We start from the raw sequence: 24,394 nt of genomic DNA, 5'->3' as shown, positions 1-24,394 counted from the left end.
CTTCCTCCCCAAATTGTGCTAACAATCTCATATGATTTTGTTCATTGCACTCTTCCAATTAACCCTGTTCTGCAATTTACACTGCAATGGATAACCTTTAATGTCACTTCTTTTACGTTTTAACCAGTCCTGAGAGTACAAACGCATTCAGGGCACAGCATCATTAGAGCATTCCACCAGAGTGGACTGCAGATATTTGCAGCCTCAGGACTGATTAAAAACAGCAAAGAAGTTACCTTAACTGCCGTCCACTGCAGTGAAAAACTACATCACAGGGTTAGTAATGGCTCGTAATGCAATCCCGTGTGCACCCAGTATTGCATCATTCTGCTGTTTCGTGCATCTAATGAGAAATTACTACAGGTAATCATCTCCACCTATATGTGACTCTGCTATTGATTAGATCCAGCAATCGTGTACTACAGATAAATCCACAGAGTTGTCACATACTGTCAGAAGTGGGAAATTGTGGAGGCTAATGTGTAGTGTTGTTACAAGAAAATAATAAATCAGTAGTAATAAAAGTGAAGGTCATTGTAAATCCTGAACCATCGATAAATAATGACCATTTTGATTCTGCACTGAAAATATAGCCAGCAACAGAAACAGTATTGAGAATGCAATGGAAATAGTTTCCACATCTGATGCACAAACTTGCTTCTGCCCACTAGTCATTTCCAGTGGGTGTATTGCTCAATACTGCTCTCACTCTGTCTCACCACTCCTCAGCCAAAAGTTTTATGCTCATCTTCCATCATGGATGTTTACTATATTTAGCTGAAGTGTGCATAAGCTTTGATACACTCGGTAAGACTTCACTTGTTGTATAGAGTGACAGTTTTTTATATGATGAAGCGTTTTCTGTATTGGCATGCCACTCAATGCTCATATCATCTTATCTTCTGCCATTGCACCGATTTTTGTGGCTCTTAGGTCTGGTCTGACAATGTGTACATCTCTTAAGACCTTGCCACCAAGGTGCACAGTACTAACCCTATGCAGAGGCACCTATATTGACTGACATACTGTTGCCAATACTATCATCTGCCTTTTGATCCGTAGCTCGTATAGATGAAGAAGTTGATGAGAATATTGCTAGAGCAGTGTATGCAAAAGGTGTACCACTGTTGAATCTAAATACTGACAAAATACCTTCCAGGAGATACAACCTAATTATGACCCACGTACAAGCCATGTGCTTGGAAGTGCTCCTCTATATTCATTGCTTTTATAAGGAGGCAGTGCTTGAAATATGCAGGGTGGAGGCAACATTTTACAACAACAATTTCCACATATTGTAGGCATAGATTGCATAACACACAGCATCAGGCTACGTATAAAAGACGTTATGGTTCTAGAAGTAGTTCATGAACTTACCTGTACAGCCCAAAAGATAATTAAAGCTGTGAAGTAAAGCTATGCATTTATCCAGTGCAGTACTGCAGGAAAGAGAAATACAGTAAATCATGTGTCACACTCAAACTGCCATCTTAAATATGTAGCCATATGTTTTGGTAGCTTATTAAAGAACAGGGAAGCTATACTGCAAACAGTTGTCTCAATGTGCAGTTCGGGAAGATCATGAACACTGCTGTGCTACAGGGTGAGACATAGCGTAAGCTGGAAGAGGCTTTGTGGTTACTGAAACCTACGCACGATGCTATAAAATAAGATAGTAGCAGACAGTACTGTTTTCTTGGAAGTATAAGAGGTTTTTGCTGTCGTTGTAGCTAACATGGAGGCAGTGCTGAAGGAGAATAAAATATTTTCTGGTAAAGACCAATCAATTGTAAAAGCTGCCATGAAATGTAGGAAAGAGTTTAATGTGCAAAACAATCCATCCAGTAGCAAACCTTCCGGATCCACGGTGTAAGGGATGAGCTCTTACTGCAAATGAGGAAAGTTGCCAAGGGACTATGTTGCAAGTAATTACTTTAGCTAGATTCCGGAATTGTTATGGCAAATCTGGTGGGATTTTGAGTTGGTGCTGCTTTCTTTTTGAAAGTTTGTCGAGCTCCATTGAGCTTGTGGCGAGGACTGTGCACTGAACAACTTTGGTACACTTTGACATCCGGGATTTTAAATATGCCACATCTACCAGCTGTGACTGAATGCAACTGTCTGCTGCAGTTACATCTTCTAATGCAAGTGTAAAACTGTTGTGTGAAATAAAGGAAACAAACCATTTAAATAACACTTTTGGATTCAAAATAGTTACTTTACACAATAACTGCTAATTCAGTGCCTGAAATATAGAATATAAACTCCAAAGACATTTTTTTCTTATTATGTTACACTTTCTTCAGTTCATCCAATTGTAACATTTAAACCCACTGTTAAATTGTTTTAAACCAGTGTTTTGTTTTCAAAACATCTTACTGAACCGTTTTAAACCAGTGGCATGTCTGGTTGGATACCAGTGCCTCACAGTCTCCATATTCTAAATGATTAATGGAAAATCTCATATACAGATGTGAAACAAATACTAACAAAGAGATAGAGGGGCTGGCCAGTACTTACCTCAGCTCAGTACAGCCGATAGATACACAAAAAACACTCCTTAATTTCCCCCATAACTTCAACTCCTTTTCAAATCTGAATTTCACCTGGTCCTTCTCCAAAACCCAAGCCACCTTCCTGGATGTTGACCTTCATCTTGTTGAAGCTCACATCCACACCTCTGTCCATATCAAACCCACAAACAAACAACAGTACCTTCACTTTGATAGCTGCCAACTATTCCACATCAAATGTTCCCTTCCCTACAGCCTAGGTATTCGTGGCAAACGTATCTGCTCCAGTGATGAGTCCCTCAACAATTACACCAATAACCTGACCAGTGCTTTCCTCTCCCGCAACTATCCTGCAGACCTTGTCCACAAACAGATCTCCCGAGCAATACATTCCTCCCCGTCCAACAACAATGTTCCTACCCCCAGACCACACAGAAGCATCCCCCTTGTCACCCAATATTATCCTGGCCTCGAATACATCAACAAATTACTCTGCCAGGGATATGACTTTCTCAAGTCAACCCCTGAAATGAGATCATCCCTTGACAAAATTCTCCACACACCACCCAGAGTTGCCTTTCGTCACCCCCCTAACCTCTGTAACATCCTTGTTAAACCCTACAATATTCCCAGACTACCTTCTCTACCCAGCGGTTCCTACCCCTGTAACCGACCCCGCTGCAAAACCTGCCCCATGCATCCCCCCACAACCACCTACTCCAGCCCCGCTACTGGTAAAACATACACAATTCAAGGCAGGACCACGTGTGAAACTACACATGTCATTTATCAGCTGACATGCATGCACTGCACAGCCTTTTACATCGGTATGACAACAACTAAACTGGCTGAGCGCATGAACGGACACAGACGAACTGTCCGCCTAGGAGATGTCCAATACCCAGTAGCGGAGCATGCCCTCCAGCATAATTCTAGGGACCTAGGATCCTGCTACACCGTATGTGCCATTTGGCTTCTCCCACCCAACACCAGTCCCTCTGAACTGCGGAAATGGGAACTTGCACTCCAACACATCCTTTCATCCCGCCATCCCCCTGGACTGAACCTACGTTAAACAACCTCACTCCCATTTACTCTTCAGTCTTCTCCTCTTTCCCTTTCCTCTTTAGCCATTCACGCATCTTTTCATCCTACATAGTTGTGTTTATCTTTATACTATATACCTCTTTACTTCTGTATGCATCCTCTTTGGTTTGAAGCTGGCACAGTACTTACAGTAGAATATCTTTGGCTTCCCTCTGACAACCATGCCTCCATCCTTGCTACCATCCCTGTTTTCTGTTGCTTCATAACCTGGGTTGTGAGTAACTGAATCCACTTTCCCTTCTTCCCTTTCTGTCCCCTCTCTCCTCCCTGATGAAGGAACATTTATTCCGAAAGCTAGGAACGTAAATTTTCGGTTCTGTTTTTTGTGTATCTATCGGCTGTACTGAGCTGAGGTAAGTACTGGCCAGCCCCTCTATCTCTTTGTTAGTATTAGTCTCCATATTCTGTAAGGTTTCGTTTTGTGTTTGTCAATTTATGTACCAGAGACTGAACATTCTGGTTGCAGTTTTTCAGTAATATTATATCCTTAATTATATCAAAAGGGAAGTTCTCTCAAGAAAATGATAAAATTATGAGACAGGGTTATTGGCTAGTAGTTTGGTCACGGAAAAAATTCAGTACTTCTGATACACACAAATAAAAGTATATGCACTATCCTAGCTTTTGAGGCAGAGGGTTCGTTCCTCTGAGCATAGAGAGGGATGAATTGGGGAAGAATAAAAGAGACAATCAAGTCACTCAAACCTCAGGATGAGAGGAACCCTCCTGATGGTCATGTATGTACTTTGATGTGTGTCAGTTGGCAGTACTGACATTTCTCCTGAATTTAGGGATGGACCAGCCATTCTATCTCACAATTTTGTATTATAACCTTATATTCTTAGTTTTGCAACTATAGTAAAGCAATTTGTTCGGTACAGAGTGTGTGTCCAACATAGACTTCCACTATGAAGAGGAAGAAGAAGAAGAAGAAGAAGAAGAAGAAGAATCAGAATCAGCTTTCTGATAATAGGTTTCATCCATTAATTACTATAGTCAAGATGAAACTTCAGTAAAGCCAATTTTGGGAATTATCCTTCTGACCTTTAGTGCCATGATTTGCAATTCGTGCATCAGATAAATTTTCTTGCTGTGGTGAACAAGGTTACTGGTCTCTGCTCAAGACCAGTTGTACTCCTAATTTCAGTTTACTTTCTATGCCCTTAAGATGCTACTTAATGCCTCAGATGATTTTTCTTATCATGGAAAGAGAAGACTCCTTTTGGAAAATTGTCACCATCTGAGGAAATTCACAGGTAGATACAGCAGCCAAGGTTGCTTGCAGGTAACAATTACTTTCATTGTATGTGGTCACCCTTGCTTGTGTCTTATGTGTGCATTGGACACTGTTCTTTTACACACACATTAATATTGTGAAGGTGGCAGTTCCACTAGTTGAGTGGTGCTAGTAATAATAATAATAATAATAATAATAATAATAATGTCGTGTGACGAGGGCCTCCCATCGGGTAGGCCGTTCGCCTGGTGCAAGTCTTTCGACTTGACGCTACTTCGGCGACTTGCGCGTCAATGGGGATGAAATGATGATGATTAGGACAACACAACACCCAGTCCCTGAGCGGAGAAAATCCCCAACCCAGCCGGGAATCGAACCCGGGCCCTTAGGATTGACAGTCCATCGCACTGAGCACTCAACTACCAGGGGCAGACAGTGGTGCTAGTGATGTATAATTTTTTATATTTTAAAAATGGGTATTGTATTCTGAGAAAAGGAACAGCTGTCAGTTTGTATTGGCAGTTGTACTTTATTTTAAATATTGGTGAGATGAGTCAGTTACATGCCTTTCAAATTGTGTTTGGTTTCCAGGTACCAACATAATGTCTCAGGTTTGTCAAATATGAGCTGGCTGATTCAAAGTGACATGAAATGTTTCTTTTGTGGCTTCATTTTAATAAAACTTTTATTCTCCCCAAGCAGCCATGAGACTTGTTATTTTAATCGGGGGGGGGGGGGGGGGGGGGGGGGAGAGAGAGAGAGAGAGAGAGAGAGTGTCTAATTACAAGCTAGGGTGGTATTAAAAAATATACAGGATGCACATAATTTTCAAAATTTTATAGTAAGAGAATCACTGCTTAGGATGACATCACATTTGAACAGCATGTTATTGACACGGAGGGAAATGTCATGGAAGAAAAATTAACAAAAATTTGACCATTAGATGGTGCTGTTAGTGTCAGAATATGGACTTGAACAGACGTGCAATGTGTAGCTTTTTCTCAGTTAGCATCTGAGACATCCAATGTGGCTGTATCCCTGAAGGATTGCCCAGTGCTGGTAAAGCTCTTTTAAAATAATGGTGACTGTTAACAGGATTCCAAACATGCATGGTTATGAAGAAGGGGATTGGTCTGATGCCTGTGAAGGACCTGGAGAAAGTGATCACAAAATGAGGAAAGACAGATTCTTTTGAAGTGCAATGTGGCAGAGGAAGGAAAACCGTTGATCCAGCACTTGTCAAAGATGAGGCCACAGCATTGCAGGAGGAGTCGAGAGGTTGTGTGCAAACATGCAGTGCATGGGGAATTGCCTGAGCATTGGCTGCGAGCATGATGCATAAAATCCTACAAAACATCCTGCATTGCTTTTCATACAAAATCACCCATGTTCATAAGCTCATGAATTCATACTGACCTGCCAGCAAGGCAAGCGCTCAGTCTGGAATTTCTTGCTCTCAGGAGCTGGGCTATGAATGGCTATGGAACATTTTATGGACAGGCAAAGCCCATTTCCATCTCAGACGACATACAAATATGCAGAATTGCAGAATATAGGCAACGGAAAATCCGCATGCACATCAACCGGTACCAGTTCATTCTGCAAAGGCAGCTGTATGGTGTGGATTGATGGCATCATTTATCATAGGACTGTTTTTTTTTTTTTTTCCAGGGGAAGAGTCCTACGGGTTCTGTTACCTGTACTGTCACTGGTGAACATAGTGAGATTTCTTCTGTGTACCAACATCATTCCGGCCCTTCAGCAGTGTGGATGTGTGTTACCATTTTTGTGCAAGATGGTGCTCCTCCCCACATTGCACAGCCAGTGAAGCAGTTGCTGCAGAGGCATTTCGAAAATGTTAGAATTATCAGCTGTCACTTCCCTACAACCTGGCCATCTGGGGCACCTGATCTTAATCCGTGTGACTTCTGGCTGTGGCATTTTCTAAAAGATGTTGTGTTCAGTGCTCCAGTTACAAGCGTAGCTGAATTGAAGGCGTGCATTGTACAGCACACTCTGAATGTGATCCCTGAAACACTCTGATCTGTTGTGAAAAATGCTGTTTCTCGATTTCAACTTGCGACAGGAAACAGTGAGCAGCAAAGTGAATATGTCTTGCTCCATTCTCATGACAATTAGAAACTGATGTCATTTTGCTTTTTATGCAGTTTTTGTCTCAAGCCAATTAAAAACTGGTGTCATTTTGCCTTTTACACACTTATTTGCCCCAGGGCAATTAAAAACCTACTTTTCCTACCCAACGTGGTATGGTCTTGAAATTGTGGATGGGCTTACCTAACTAACAGTGGCGCAACTGTTGGCTGTCAAACTTGTACAGTCATGCACATTGAACAGTATGTGTGGCTTAATGTGCTACTCAAAACCATAGTCACCGCATTGTGATTCATCTGTCATTTGTAGTCAATCCCATTTACATTTAGATTCTTACAATGTTTGTTAAATTTTTTTTGTTCCATGAAGTTTCCCTCTGTCAATAATATGCTGTTCAAATTTGACATCATTCTGAGCATTGGTTCTCTTTCTATATTGTTTCGAAATTGGAACTTTAATTATGGGCATCACATACTTGTCTTTTTGAGCCAATAAAGCTGTATAGTTTCCAACTTTCAACATTAGTGGTCATGTGTGTGTGTGTGTGTGTGTGTGTGTGTGTGTGTGTGTGTGTGTCCCCTGACAGTTGCCATGGATTATTACTTTTGTGTGTGGTATCTGTTGTATTGACTTCCAAAATCATCTGTCTGCATTTGATATTTCAACTCCATCACTGTTCAATAAATGAATTCAATCTTTGTTTCAGGGATGCTTCATTCGGGATAGCAGTGTATAATATCAGCCTTATTGAGTGCTTGTGGGCAGTGTACAAAGCTTTTAGCATGGGATTTTTCAATTTCGAAGATTTTAATGTGGATGAATATGAGTACTATGAGGTTAGTAGCAAACATCTGAAATATTTATTTGTAACTAAGTATGGGAATGGCTTAATTTGTGTGTGTTTTTTCATTACATGTTGTGTGCCTGTTTGTATATTTACAAGCCGGTATTTAGTTATTAACTTCAACTGATGGTGATATAGGGCAAGTTAACAGTCTCTGCCATAAGAGATGAACTGCACATAAATGACTATTGACTTCAGGTTTCTACTGGTGCATTATCAGCATGTGAACTGGACAGATTGAGCCCAAGCTGCAAGAGTCAGAAGAACTTAGGTGTGGGCTGAGACAGCTTTGAGTATAGCTTTGCCAATGCTTATCACTCTTTGCACTTCTCCTAAAACTATTGTGGCTATTACAGGCTAGTTTACCGTAGATGGGATGTGAATGCTCTTCTGGCATGTGTAACGTCCCTGGAAGTTTTTATTTTGTTCTCGGTGTGATGATATTTGTTGCAGTGGATTGAGAATAAATCAGCCAGTGGCTTCAGGCCATGGAGCATGCTCATGTACCTCCATGCCTGCATCTTACTACACAATTTCGTTTAACAAAGCAGTAAGGTAGGCCTTACAAACAAAATGTTCAATTTAGAAACAGTAAGTACCAGAACTTTAGGATTAAATGTTGGTGAAAAGTTGAGTGTAAATACTTCTGGATCAAAGGAGACCGACCACCCACTGAAACGCAGAAACATTGAGATGTCGATAGGCACACATGTAAGAAAGAAAACTTGCTAGCTTTCAGAGTTAGCCTTCGATGAGGTATAGTAAAACTGTCTCTCTCTCTCTCTCTCTCTCTCTCTCTCTCTCTCTCTCTCTCTCTCTCACACACACACACACACACACACACACACACACACACACACACACACACACACACACACACACACACACACACACGCCTGTGCCTACGGTTCCGGTTGGATTAACAGTGCCAATGCTGTATTTCGGCAGGGGGACTTGTTGTGGTCGGGGTAGTGTCGGGTGGGATGGGTGGGTAGCACGAGAGGGTTCAAATGGCTCTGAGCACTATGCGACTTAACTTCTGAGGTCATCAGTCGCCTAGAACTTAGAACTAATTAAACCTAACTAACCTAAGGACATCACACACATCCATGCCCCAGGCAGGATTCGAACCTGCGACCGTAGCGGTCGCTCGGCTCCAGACTGTAGCGCCTAGAACCGCACGGCCACTCCGGCCGGCAGCACGAGAGGGAGGCAGGGAGGGAGACTGGGGTTGGGTGACTAGGAGCTCAGAGGTAGGCGTCAGTTTCTTGGCTGGAAATGGGGGATGGAGTGGTGACAGCTATATGGGCTAGGTATGTAATGCCTGATTGTTGGTGCCAGTTGGGACTGGTGCACGCTGAAGGTGATGTGGGGCTGTGATTTGGGAGGGGGTGACAAGATGGAAGAAGGGGAACTGTGGGTTTGAGGGTGTGGGATAGTGGGTTAGTAAGGCTAACTCCCGTCTGCTTGGTTTGGAGAAGATGGTGATGGAGGGAAGGACCCAGATGGCTCAGATTGTGAAGCAGCCATTGAAATTGAGCATGTGGTGTTCAGCTGCATGTTGAGCCACCAGGTGGTCAATTTTATTCTTGGCAACAGTTTGACAGTGGTCTTTCATCCTAGTGCATAACTGGTTGGTAGTCCAAAAGACGTAAAAACCTGCAGCAGAATTGGTATAGGATGTGGCTGCTTTCGCAGGGAGCCTGGCCTCTGATGGGGTAGGATAAGCCTTTGATAGGACTGGAGTAGGAGGTGCTGCAGGGGTGGATTGGGAAGATCTCACCCATGATCTGCCACAGGACATGATCCCTGTGGCAAGGGATTGAGAGTCGGAGTAGCAGAAGGATGAAATCGGTTTTTTTGTAGGTTGGTTGGGTGATGGAACACCCGTGGAGCAGGTGGGGAAGATCTTGGATAAGATGTATCTCATTTCAGGGCAGGATGAGAGATAATCAAAGCCCAGGCAAACAGTATGTTTCAGTTGTTCCAATCCAGGGTGATACTGGGTGACGAGAGGGGTACTGCTGTGTAGCTGATTCTTGAGGATGTTGGAAGAATTGGGGGTGTGAGGATATAGCACAGGGGATCTGTTTCTGAATTAGGTTTAGGGGGTATAGCTCGTCTGTGAAGACCTTTGTGAGGCATTCAGCATACTGTGCAGTGGAGTGCTTGTTTATGCAGATATGTCATCCAAGGGTGGCTAGACTGAAGGGGAGGGATTTTCTGGTGTGGAAACGATAGCAGCTGTCGAAATGCTGGTACTGTTGATGGGAGTTATCCACACAACACATCCTCTGCTCCAGTAGTCATCTTGGTCTGAATCTCAGGTAACCCACTGTCCTCACTCTCTCGTACATTACATGCTTGTCGCATATAACTGCCACTCCCCACCCGCTCCAGTATTCCGCTGGGAAACTGACTATCTTCTTTCGAGCCATTAGCAGCCCCTCTTCCTGCTTCCCTCTCCCACTGTGTGTGTGTGTGTGTGTGTGTGTGTGTGTGTGTGTGTGTTTGTTTGTTACTTTACCTCTTCAAAGGATTAATCTGAAAGCTAGCATGCTTTCTTTCTTTTGTGTACCTATGAACAACTCAGCTCTACAGCAGGTAGAAGGAGCGTGTCGTTGGAGACACTGGCAATTGTGGGCTATTTTCTCACAATGATCTAATCATCATCTTCACAGTCTGCTTCTGCGTCTACTAAATGTAAACAGAATGAGGCTAATGATTCAAAGCTGCACCATGGTTCCTCATGGTTTCACGTACTGAAGACTATCAGTCCTTAGCTACAGTAAAGCCGTTTATTATTCAGAAAGGTGTTGATGCAGTTGCCAGCCCTGTGAATTCCTGCTCTTGTTTATGCAATGACAATTTGCTTTTGGAGACTACTTTTGATTCTCAAGGGCAACAACTACTTGCAGCTTCACTCCTCCATGACTACCCTGTTGTTGAGGCCCATCGAATGCTGAATTCTTTGTGTGGTTTTATTTACACTAGGCTGCTCCATGGTCTGACCGAGGCAGAAATCCAAACTTACCTCTCTGATCAGGGCATCATTGCAGTCCATGGGGTGATGAAAAATGTAGATGCGTACTTAGTGCTCACACATACCCTTTTTCTTACGTTTTGATAGAGTAGTGCTTCTATCAAAGATCAAAGTAGACTATAAAGTTATCACAGTTTGACCGCACATTCTGAACCAGTGTCATCTTTACAACCACACTCAAATGTGTAACCTTTGGTAGGGATGCTCGCAAGGGCGATTGTCCGCCTCCTTCACCCCGCTGTATCAATTGCAGTAGTGACCTCGCAGTCTCCTCCCAAGATTGCTCTGTGTATCTCGATGAGCAGGCCGTCCAGGAGATCTGGGTAAAAGAAAAAGTGCCTTACCATGTAGCTCACAACTTGTTGGGTAGTCGGAAACCCTGTGTTTTACCATCCGGCACTTAACAGTACTGTTTTTGCTACATCTAGTGCTGGAAAGAACTGGCCACGCAGACATGCAACCTGAAATTCAGCACTACGGTTGTAAAATCACCCACTGTCACAGTAGCATCCTTGTCTCCTCCTCCTCCTCCTCCTCCTCCTCCTCCTCCAGCTCTGCAACAAGGCACCAGACTTTCACCTCATGGGGCGAAGTCACCTGTTACATAAACGGCAGGCCGAAAAGGACAGAAGGAATACTCCCGCAAAGACTTTTTACGATCCTCCAGCCAACAAATGTTGAATCGTCATATGCCAACTGCAAAGGCTCCAAGAAATCAAATAAAGGCAAACAGTCTTCTCCTTTGCTGACTTGGAGCTCCTCTTTAATGGTGTCACCGTGTGATACCTTCCCTGGCCGACCCCTGTGTCAGTGGTGCACTCCACCAACTGTTTTTTGGCAAGTGATGTCACTTTGGCATTACCACTGGTCTTCCCTTCGTGGGAGCAAGCTCCAGGGAATTGAACCTCTCCCAGCGACTTGGCTGACCACCTCTCGGCATCCTGCTGCAAGGAGCTCACTTTAGCTAGGTTGTGTATTGGGCACTGTCTTTTTGGCCATTGCTGTCTGTCAAATGGTAATCCCCCACCACTTTATGCTCATTGTCCTCAATCTTTGACGGTTTGCCATATCTGACGGTTTGCCATTTCCTGATGGAATGACATTTTCTTAGCCACTTACATTGTCATTTATGTTTGCTATCTGGGTTATCAGCTGTTTTAGCAAACGATGCATAGTCTGTTGACCCCATTTTACTTTTTATCTGCCATAACAGTGTTACAAAGGACATTTAATCTTTAGTTCAGGACCTCCATTGTCTCTGTGGCATACTTTATGGACATTTCTCCAAGTCCCTGTTTTTAGCTGTCGTTCCTTCTGCTGATTAAGCTTAACGTGTAGTCCTATTTAACCCCTTTTTCATCTTCGTGTTCTGTGATTCTGACATGGGCGCGTATGATCTTAGTTGTGTTTGCACCCTAAAATAAAATGAACCAACCATCTTGACTGACATGATTTGCCTTATTACTTTTATGCTGATATAGTTTGGAGTCAGGTTTTCATAGAGACACATTTTGTTAAATTCTATTGCGAGGATGGTAGAACATAAAACACCAGATGCCATTAAGTATCTTGACTTAAAAATCTCCAATAATAATCAAAAGCAGAAATTTCAGCTTAATAACTAACCATCCCACTGTGAGGGAAAAAACCACTCTTGAACATATTATGTTAGTTGCAAATCTGTATCTACCATAAGCCAACAATTCCAGAAAATATTAACATGAGAATAGAAACAAGCCAGCAACTGACTTTAGAATTTTTAATTTAATGTAATGTAACTGAAAGTCTCTGTAACTATTGTAACGTTATCTTTCAGCATTCCTGTTAACATTGCTTTAGATCAAAGTTGTTGCCCACACATCAATTGCATTATACGCACACAAAACCGAATAATTGACTGTGAGTGAAGTATGCCATATCTTTGAGTGAAGATCTTTGGCTGAGGAGTCGGTCACCTTTCTCACCTTCGACTGCATTCCTCGTCTTCGGCCACGTTTCGCACCTTCATCCGCATTCTGCACCTTTGGCCACCTTTTTAAACATTTTTGTCACCTTTTTAAACATTTTTGTCACCTTTTTAAACATTTTTGTCACCTTTTTAAACATTTTTGTCACCTTTTAGGAAGAAAATAAGTTATTTTCTTTTGTTTCCAAGTTTCTATGTTCTTGTACATTCATTTAACTATTTGAAATATTCCAGTGATGAAATTAATAAAATATAACCTGAGGGGCTTCTGAAAATTAAGAAAGATTATTTCTTTTTGATTTTTTGAGTGGTTTTTATGTTTCACGGGACTGTTAGTAGTGTCAAATATTCCTCTTTTAAAACTGCTTCTATTTTGCTCCAGTACCTAATTTTGCTGGATAGTAACAAAATTGTTGCGGTTGTGATAGTGTGTTCAATTTTGAAAATAAACGTTTCAAGAGGGGAAAATGCAAATTCCATGGTAACTATCTTGAAAAGACCATTTGAAAAGTAAAATCTCTGCATAGGGAAAAAGTTAGTGAAAGTGAACTGTTTTACATGGGGTTTCTTGCTCTGTTAATTTTAAGACAAAAGGCTTTTAGACAATTTTAACCACTCACTTTCAACAAAATGTAAGGGCAAATTTGAAACTAAATGTGTAGCACATAATTTACATTTAGAACTTTAAGATCAGACTCTATCTTCGGGTTTGGTACGTGCATCAACAATACAGATGTTATGTACCAAGGGTAGTTCCATTACTGCTGATTTGATTTAGACAGTGAAATCAGTGATTTCCAATTACTCTGTGGATTTGTCAAACAATATTTGTAACGTTTTTTAGATGATGTTCCCTGGTAGTGTTTCCAAACATTTTTCACTTTTGGCTAATAAAATGTGATACCTAGTAACTGATGGACAGGCACAACATTTCCAAGGACATAAGTTAAAAGAAGCATGTTCATCATATTACACATTGAGTTTTGATGAAACTACCAATCTTGAACATAAATAAGATTGACAAACAACCATTATATTTTGGCTAGATAGTTTTGCATAACAAAGCATCACCTAAGAACTTTCTTTACTGCCAAATCAGATGGGGACACATTCAATCAGAAATTACGTGAAGCACTATCTGAAGCCAACTTGTCTTTTGCTGGGATCAGACAGACCTATCCCCTGTAAAAGAGTGTTTGGGGTTTTGTATAGTGATGTCCAGGAGACCTGAGGCAGACAACTTACAAACACTGAAACTTATAACAATCATACAATTCATAATGGCTAGAGATTTAGAACTACTGCAGTCTTCTGTAGGCTATGATAAGTAAGCATAGACTACAGTAGTGTTCCTAGTAACCTTGGTCAGTTTAGATTGTAATGGCGTTACGTGCACATTAGTTAAAGTGCATACTTATCAGACATTATCTCATTTCAACCCATTTGTTTGTGTTTGCGACCAGGGTCTTGTTAGACTTCCCTAGAAACCAGAAGTGGTGAACTGCGTAGAAACTGAGTGAAGATCTATTAAGGGCCACATAACTTACGGAATATTTTTATTCTAGGTAGTTATCCTCTTGCCTGTCATTTTAAAAGTAAACAGAATTTGTAGCAAAATTGAAACTGTCAATGTTTAGTTCAGGTTTTATTAGAAAACTGTTGATTCGTAACCTGAAACAAAGGAATTTTTAGTGTTTTTTTTTTTAAGTACAAAGTCATAATATAGTGTTAGAAAATGCAATTTCCTCAAAACCCACGAGTAAAACACCGCTTCACTGCTTCGTTGAGCTTATATAAAACATGTAGAAGTTATTGCTGAACAACTTATGCATTTATTAATTATAACAGGAAACTCTCATTCTGTTGAGTACAAAATAACAACAGTAATTATGCTTGCATGAAAAGTAATTGCTTTGGTTAAATAAAAGTCCACAGTTTATGCGAGCAGCTAATTTTTATGACTTATAAAATGTGATTTACATTTTGTAAGAATATAAAATACACAATGGACAGACACACAACAATGTGTGGTTCTAATTATGTCCAAAACAAACAAATAGACAAAAAACAAAGAGAAGTCGTCAGCTCCCAGCTTCTCTCACGAATTCATTTATGTTTCTTTCCTTACCAATCCTACTGGTAATCCTAACATTTACTATGTCATTATGTACTGTACCAAAACTGTCGAATCCTGGGATTGGTAGAGCTCAATTCTAATAATGGTGTGGTTCAGTGAAGAAGCATCCAAATTTCTTGTCAATATTTACCATTATTTTGATGCTTGGCCTATTTACTGAGAAGAATTTGGTGGACTTCATACTAAGTTTAACATTCCACATCACAAGTTCTTTAGCCATATGACCACAAGGTGGCTTGATTTAGAACCTTCGGCCAATAGGATTTTGGAACAGTGGGATTACATTCAGTAATACTTTTCTAAGCATGTACCTCATTATGCAGTTTTTCAGTCCAGATCATACAATGTAATTGTGAAAGCTTTAAAAAAATCTTCAATGAAAGCAAACTTAGTTCACAATTTCATCTGCAGAACTATTCAATAAGTTCACACAACATTTTCAAAGACAGACACGTGTGATTGACAAATTGCATATAGAAACAGAAAATATACTTCAAACCTTTTTGGCTTGTGTTTTGAAGATTTATTCTTTGAGAAAAATTCAGACTATTTCTGAAGTTCTTCATAATGAACCTTTACATTGGGTAATCTTCTTTCTCACTAAGAACCTACCATGCGATGCGGCACAGAGGTTAGCATACCGGACTCACATTCATGTGGACAGCAGTTCAGATCAGCGTATGGCCCTCCAGGTTTAGGTTTTCCATTACTTCCCTAAATCACTCCAGGCAAATATTGAGACGGGTTCTTTGGAAGTGTACAGCTGATTTCCTTCCCCATCCTTGAAACAATCTGAGCTTGTGCTTCATCTCTGGTGACCTCGATGTCGATGGGACATGAAACCCCTAATCTTCCTTCCATTGTTGTTGAACAACTAGTAGTTAGTGGACAAATAACCAAAGAGCTTAGTAAACTGTAAGACTATGAGATGTTGTGGTTTCTAAAGAATGCCCAAAAGCATTACATTTCAGCTTGGATGTAATGGAAAAGACTTGCTTATCGAGTGCACCACTGAAAGGTTTTGGTTTTTAGACTTTTTTTTGAAAAAAGAGCAGAAGATGTAGTGACATGCTAAAGGCTGCAAAAATGGTGCTGTTCAATATCTGTCAGGAATATTTATTAGATGAGCAGAAGCTTCTACAGTTTGCAAAGGATGACCTAGCTTTAGATAAAGGTATTGACAATTACTGGCGAAGCAACAGATCTCAAAAAGATACTCATCATCAGTAGAGCTAAAGTATCCAAATGTTCCAAAGCTTGTTAAGTCTTTTCTTGTATTGCCCCATGGAAATGTGGACGTAGAGGAAGATATTCCATTTCGAAACACACATTAGAACAACACAAGGCAACAATGACTAAAAGATTTTCAAGCAGTGAACTTTTCCTCCAATATTGAAGTATAGAACATCATTGTATTAACATGATTCACGCTGTCCGTCGCACTTCACATAGTGTAGACCAGGAACTCTGGACACGGCCCATGCTGCCTGAGTTGTTGTTCTGCCGGCAGAGGGCGTGGCCGAATTCTCGCGTGCCCTCTGGTGGACGGGACTTTACTTGCGGCATTTACTGTCCATGACGCGCCGTGCCGATGTGCGCCTCCCGCGATCTTTCTGGTGGCTACTGCAATCATTAGTTGTAAAAATGTGATGTCGATTTTGTTTGAGAATTACGGTTACCAATACGTCTGCATATATCACTGAATTTGTATGAAGGGGAAAAAATGTCCATACTCCACCCAGAATCATATTAGAAAAATTTATATTGGTCTTAACTGGCCTTTTTTGGTATGGCATTATCAAAAATGAAAACAATTCATTTGTACCATATCTGTTTGTTGAAATAATTTATAACCTTTTTAAAATGTTTTATTACCTCATAATTATCTTCTTTCAAATATTTTGTAACCTTTTGTACATTCTTAAAGTGTCACTATGGCTTCTCACCCTGAGATCTTTGTATAGAACATGCTGTATGCTGGCAGATATATTGTGACAGTCAGTACATATTTATGTTCATAGTGAAAAGTGATTTATCTGTGGCCAGTTGTCAATCACAGTGGAGGCTGCCTGGTGGATGCCAATTATGAAGTTGCCCTTATTGTCGCAGGAAGTAACAGAATTCATTTTTTGATACAACTTGCTGTAAAAACATTGAGGTAATACATTAAAGTCCTTTTATCTATCTACTTTTAACAGAGCCAGTACCCAGCATCACACTATTGAAATAAACATAAAACATCAGAAAATGAGCCTGAAAAGGTTTAAAGACTAGTTAATGGAATAACTGAATATTCAAAAAAGTGACTGGTAGGAGTTTTGTGTATTTATATTCAATAGACATTTCTAAAATATCTGTAATGGATAAACTTAATAGCAGATGATAGTTTAAAGAAAACAATTGGAGCAGCTGTATAGAAAATTCTGAGCTGAATAGCACTATTTGAAGAAAAAAAAAGGGCAGTCAAGGCTTTCCTTGCGTATTTGTATAGTACAAGTGATTAATTAGAAACAGATTAGCTGTAGAAATCCATTGGAGCTATGGACAAAGAAAGGCACTAGAAGATGATGTCGGAAATTACTAAACCAGGAGGAAAAGTTTTATAAAGAAATTCACAAAAGTATTTACAAAATATGTACAAGGAAAGAAAATTCTCTCAAAACTGGAACGATGCTGTCATTTTTCACAGTAAAGGAGAAAATGAAGACATAAAACACTGTAAACCAATGAGTGTTCGCTCTGTAATGTAAAAGATACAAAAATTATCACCAACTTTATAGAAAAATATTTTATCAGGAAATGTGGTGGTGGTAAGGTTTTGGGGGCACACAACAGCAAGGTCTTTAGTGCATGTTACCAGGTAAAAGAGCAATTTTGATTTGGAAGTGGATATAGCACACTGAACAACTTACATGTTGTGAATGAAAAAACTGCAACTGTTCAGTGAGTGTGAATTACCACTTGGCCAGGGTTTCATGTATTTTGAGAAAGCATTGGCTGGGTTTTAACAAAATCTATCCTAATAGGCCATGGGAAACAAGGCACCAAAATCAAAACACATTTATGTTCACATCACATTGAAGGGTGACCCAAGTTTTGAATTGTTCTGTATAATTACTTCTACCAATGGCTTCCACTCAGTGAGATTTAGTCTTGTTTTGGACTCCTTACCTTGAGTAACATTGGAACCACTCTCTATACCTCTGTGGGGCATATTCTGATGTAATGCGAAATATGCTGGAAAATACACATCAATATTACAGCTTTCATAATGATAGTCAGAAATTTAGACTGGGAACGGGAGCCAGGAAAGTAGATTCCATATCACCACAACAATTCTCAGCAGTCGTAAAGGAAGTGTTTGGGCCCTTCAGCTGAGAAACAAAAAATGTATGTATGTTAATTGATCTTATCTAAACAACCTTTGTTTTGAAAGTTCCTGGTGGGTCAAACCCGTATGTCAGATTGGGACTTGAACCTGGACCTTTGCCTTCCATAAGCAATTAATTGACTGACTAAGCTATCCAAGCATGATTCATAACCTGATCTAACAGCTTTACCTCCACCATTACCTATCTCTTGTTCCCCAAACTTTGCATAAGTTCTCCAGCATACTTTGCAGCACTAGTACTTCTGGAAGATAGGATCGTCTTGGCAGATACTCCATCGAAGAGTGAAAATTCATTCTGAAAACCTTTGTTTTGGGAAAAATTTTGTATTGTTTGCCTCTGGTGCAGCTGAAGAAGTAGTTAAGAGAGCAAGTTTGAAAGTAGGCCTGAAAATTATTTCCTTGGTCAATGTTTTATGGTGCACCAGACTGATTTCATACCAGAGGAGAGGACCACCACTTTAAATTTCCAAACAAACTTCATGTGTGCTGTGGTCAGTGCACATCCAAGTTGTGAGTGTAATATAGTATGTCATAAATGGTTTATACAGGTGTGCACCTAATCAAAGCATTCACCACGTAGAAATGCCTCAAAATAATGAAGTCACAGAAGAAAGTGATCAGTCTTTTATTTAATGCAGTTTTTAGAGGACAGCTGGATGTGAAGGTCAAGAAATAAATGGAAGAATAAAAACTTTTAAGTGCTTTATTAAAGTAAACCATTCTTAAAACTAATCGTCTTTCATGTCTGAAACAGAAAATTTATAATTAGTGTTGGGGGGAGGGGAATTATGGGGAGAAAGTAGGCAAAAAAGTACATAGCTCAGAGAATAATGGTAGTGGAAAATGTAATTATGGCTGTAATGTAAATAAAATGGAAATGAGCAGGACACAAAGCCAGATGAATGGATAATGGTTGGACCAGTGCAGTGCTTTGTTAGATTCAAAGAAATGTAGGTTTTCAGGAGGACTCGAACCTCCAGCGGATGAGGCCGCACAATCCAATTCATTTGTGAATGTCACATGCCTCATAATGTTTGTCCCTATTAACTTTTGCAATTTTCTGTGTCTCTCTTTTTTTTCCTTGCACTGACTGATTCCTTTTTGCATTACTCTTTGTGTTTCTATATATTTTCAAAAACAATGAGTTGTGTGTGCTTATTATTAAAAAAAAGAATTAAATGCTTTCTTCATCTCTGTATTTGGTTGAGACAATTTGATTTTTCAACATTTTTCTAAATCATTCCAGGTGAATTCTGTGATAAAATGAAGCCCAAGAAAAAAGGGTAAGATCTTGTGACATAGAGCAGAAGTAGTGTATATCATGTACACAAGTATGTGTCTTTATTTCAGTACAGGGACAAATTTTAGAAGACTCCCTGTAAAATACTAAACATGAAATGTACTTGTTGCTATTTCCTTTCAACTTATTTTCCTGTTTTTTTTTTTTTTTTTTTTTAAATTTATTTTCTTTTTCTTTTCCAGCGTGTTGAAAATGGTGATTTGAACTGGATTGTGCCTCAAAAATTTATCGCTTTCTGTGGTCCTCATGCAAAAACAAAAATAGAAAACGGTATGTGCATTTCAAAGATTTTTACCTAGTACAATGAAGGAGTATATTTCCATAAAATACTACCTGTCTAGACCATTGTGGTAATCTTGCTACCTCACATATCTCATATTTCACTCTGTGCTTATATAGGCAAGGATACACACGCTGTCTTCATAGCGTTTCTTATAATTTCGCAGAAAAATGCTGAAAAGGTGAAGTGTACATGCCATATAACCTTTCATGTATACAAAATTTCAGAATTTGACATAAAACAAATGTTCATTAAGCAACTTACCCCATCAAAATACTACTGGTTCTCTAATAGTACGTACACCATTTGCATGAATAGTATGTTAGTAGTAGTGGAAATAGTAGGAAAAAAATAAATGTCCGGTGTGCAACCCTGCACGTCCTATGATATTCTACCTTATCAGACATAAGGCCAGTGGTGGGAACAGTCATACCAATTCTAACTTTGTTGCAACCACTGTGTAGCTTTTGATAAGTACGTGACCACCAATCAATTGTCTGCTGATATGAATGTCTACGGGGAAACTTCCTGGAAGAGGGGGGGGGGGGGGCGGGGGGGGGGGGGGGGTAGGAAGTGTTGAGACCAACCTCACAGTTGCAGAGCATTGCCAATGCTTTATAAAGCTTTGGACAGTCTCCACTGACCATTTTGGGTGTGGATGTTGGATGTTTTGTGTTGCAGTGAGCAGATACCGTAATTTAACTACCTGGATCAGAAAGTTGGTAGAACCTGAAAAGAAATCGTCAATCTCCATTAAGCTGCGCAGGAATGACATAATTGAGTATTGTGACTACCTACTCAGTTGTATTAAATTTTTTTAGTTATGGTGGTCTCTGTCTGAGTGAATGACTGTTTCTTCGGTGTTTCATGGGATATCGGTTGAACCAATAGTACCACTAGTTGAGTAGACTGACAAGAAGCACCAGCACTCGACCTAATTTCGTAAAGGATCCAGTATGATAGTAGGATCCCTCAACTCAAACAACTACGTAACAATAGCCTTCTCATACACAATACCATGGAACCCAGAAAATAAAAATAGTATTAGAAACAGATACAAAATGCCTGAAGAAGAAGAAGAAGAAGCCTGTAGGGCTGAGGAAATGAAATAAAACTTAAAGGGCTGAGAGGGTATGTAATGTTATTTCAGTGATTACAAAATTGAGCCAAATTTACAAAAGAGCATGTCAGTATGAGCCCATTTATAAGTATGATGTTGCACCCCCTCTGATCTGGTTGCATGCATTGATTTGGTTGGAAAGTGTGGCATAAAGCTTTTGTATTCTCTCCTGAAGTAAATTGATCCATGAATTCTGCAACTGGTCTTGGTATCTTGGATACTGGAACTGGGACAGAGTTGACATCCAAGCTGGACTTGCATGTTCTATCGGGGACAGATCTGTGTAGCTTTGTGGCCGTGGCAGAACCTCAGCATCGTGCAGATGGTTATAGAGACACATGCCCTGTGTGGATTGGTGTTGTCCTGTTGAAAAATGGCACCACAGGTAACACAGGAGGACATAGGATGTCCATATCACCTACTAGTCGTGATCTGAAATCATATCCAATTACCATTGCACCAGGAATAACACTACTGTACCTCTCCAGAAAATTGCAAGAATAGGACCTCTCCACAGGTCGCCACTAGACTTGCTGAAAGAGGTCATCCAGGTTAGCGCAAAACCACAGTTCATTGCTGAAGAAAATATGATACAGTTCATCAGCAGTCCATGCTTCTAATTCATAATGTGACTCTGCACAGCTGTTAGTGTTGAAGTGTTAATGGCAGCCTACGCATGGAATGGTATTTCCCTAGTCTGGTTACTGTTGGTCTCCAACAAATGGTGTGGAGTGACTTAGAATGTTGCAGGGAAACCATTACTTGCTCTTGGATGGCAGGCGAAGAGATGGAGGTAGTACGCTTGGGCCACAGTAGGGTGATCTTTCCTTGTGATGGTCAGAATTGGTCAAATGGGACTTTGACAACAAGTGTACCTGCTGTCATGTGCCGTTCCTGACAAACATTGGGCCTCTGTCACATCCAAATGCGCCATAAATCTTGGATATTGCAGGATTCAAGCAGCTGGCCAAATGGAGACGCACAGTGAAGCCCGTTTCAAATTATAGCAGGTACTGATAACAGCGTCTTATATGTGTGCGTGGCACATCCTTGTCCTTCATGGCAATCACTCATCTGATGCTGTCCATGTGCCTTATATATCCTACCTGGTAACAACACTAAACACGAACAACACTAATGCACTCTGATGGCTGTTTTACTTGTCACAGAGAATTGAAACTCTCATCATGTGCAGTCTTACACACAAAATCTTATGGCCGGGTGGCCGCCACGGAGACTAAGTCCGAGTTGTTCACTTAAGATGGCCAATAAAACCGAGCGCCTCTGTCAACGCAAAGTCCAGCCAGCTGAACAATCTGGCAACACTGTAAGACGCGGAAGTGTCAGGAGGAAGTGTTGTCTACTTTCGGGATGTTGTTGTGTTTTGTCTTCCCATGTTCTAGTGGTAATCATTGTGCATTCTAAACTTACAGTTACATGCTCACGTCCAACTGTGTGTCTTTTTTTATTATTAATAATTTTTTTTTTTTCCCGGCCCTTCTCTAAAGTTATGAGTCCGATTGAACATTGAAGATAATTCATTTCACATTCTACCCACTAGTAATAACAAATACTTCCAGAAGCAATTCCGCTGGACAGTCATGGCTGTGTTGCGATCAGAAGAGCTTACACTCGAGCATTTCTTCGCTCTGCAGCGGCCACGGGCCAGACGCCACCCGCTACCTGAGATTGGGTGCTGCCCAGGTGAAAGTGGCACAGTGCTGTCAGTGTATGTGTCAACTGTCATTTTCGAATTTGAAGTTATAGTTATCATCTTGCAGTTAAGCATTGGATTTTGCATACTTGAAAGTCATGAACTACAGTTAAGCATTGTAAAATTGGGTTGCAAGTGGAAAAAGGTGTAACATCTGCAACACAGTATTTACTTTCGGTATAATAGAGCTGTGAATGCAGAGGAGGCAGCTCGAAAGATTTGAACTGTGTGTGGAGGGAGTGCTTTTGGGAAAAATACGCCGGAAAAAGATATTCATATTTCAACAAAGATCATTCTGGGATGAATGATTTTCCACATTAAGGAAGTCTCGACTACTGATATAAATGATGGATTACCTTTTAACCATCATGCGATATTTGCATTCAACAAGCAAGGCTCAGACGTCTGCTGTAGGAGTACTGCATGCTCTAATTCGAAATAACAAAAATCAACTGAGTGACTGTTATTGCAGTTATGCTTGAACGTCATCAGGTCTCTCATTGAGCATTCCTATGCAATACTGTTACTGGTGACGTGTTATGATGCTTTCATCATTAACTTCCTAAGAAATGAAAGGCTGAGCCCTATCAAAAGATGTAAACTGGAACAAAGAGTAGTGTGAACATAATATTTTCCATCTGATAGCTCCAGAAGTGTGTTTTGCACTACAGATTCTTCCCCAAGGGTGTGTCCATCACAGCTGGAATTTGTTGGCAACAACTGAGACACCTTTCGGTCGCAGTGTATCTGCATAATTGATTGGCATATGTGCTGTTCAACAGGCAGCAGTTATCGCTTTCACTGGAATCGATGACTGTGTGTGTTTTTTTCGTGTTTACGCACAATCTGAGAGACAAGCAACAATAAATATTGCATCAAATATAAATGTAAAGTATTTTAATGCAATGGCTAGTTACTACAAACTGAATTTTTATCCAACCCATGTCCTGCATATTACGTTAAGTAAGTAAGATGTATTAACTCCAGTGCGCTCTTGTTGCAGCTCGCAACAAGTGCAGTGATTAGCTGTGCCCAACACCGCCGCGATTTGTTTATGTTGCCTGAGTGTGGACACTGCAGCAAACGCTTCCCCCTTACACAGAAAGAAATGCCTTGGCTCTGACTGCAGTGAGCGGACATCACTGCCTGTATGTTCTTATAGTAACCAACGTGAGACTCTAATCACAGGTGCCCCAGAGCAATTGGAACGATTATCATGTTATTAGTCATCAGAATATTAACCAGTGATGAAATGTCCACTCAATTTGAATCCCAAGAAAATAGGAACCTTCTCACAAAATACTGTTAGGTGATTTCAAAATTTATCCAACACACAAAAATTAACAGCAGAGCTTTCATGCACGTTGTAGTAGCACACAAGGTAATATTATGTCTTGGAAGTGTATACTCAGTTTCTTCCTCTGACATCAACGCCCTTGTTTTAGTATGAAATTGAGAAACTAAGCACAAAAGCTAAAGTTACTGAGAAGCATGTAAGTCATTTCCTCTTCTCATGTCATAGCTTTTGTTTCAGTATGTGGTGAAAAATAAATAGTTTAGGGTTCTGGAGTGTAATATCACACCAAATTCTTATTGTAGGCCCCACTGGAAATGCAAAAAGTAGAGAACT

The 24,394-nt window shown here is 40.4% G+C and overlaps 1 protein-coding gene across 3 annotated transcripts in view; it reads left to right on the top strand.

The window, feature by feature from the left end:
- LOC126470261 (dual specificity protein phosphatase CDC14AB-like) overlaps positions 1-24,394 on the top strand; it is a 242,951-nt gene that overhangs the window by 107,585 nt on the left and 110,972 nt on the right. For all 3 annotated transcript variants that reach the window (XM_050097992.1, XM_050097993.1, XM_050097991.1), the window contains exons 7-8: positions 7,676-7,805; positions 19,833-19,920. In XM_050097992.1, the coding sequence (XP_049953949.1) occupies positions 7,676-7,805; positions 19,833-19,920 (218 nt within the window). The remainder of the gene's footprint in view (positions 1-7,675; positions 7,806-19,832; positions 19,921-24,394) is intronic.

Source organism: Schistocerca serialis, chromosome 3 (assembly GCF_023864345.2).
Source record: "Schistocerca serialis cubense isolate TAMUIC-IGC-003099 chromosome 3, iqSchSeri2.2, whole genome shotgun sequence".
NCBI lineage: Eukaryota > Metazoa > Arthropoda > Insecta > Orthoptera > Acrididae > Schistocerca > Schistocerca serialis.
Note: the sequence above shows the minus strand (reverse complement) of the source record. Positions and strands in the feature narration are given on the sequence as shown.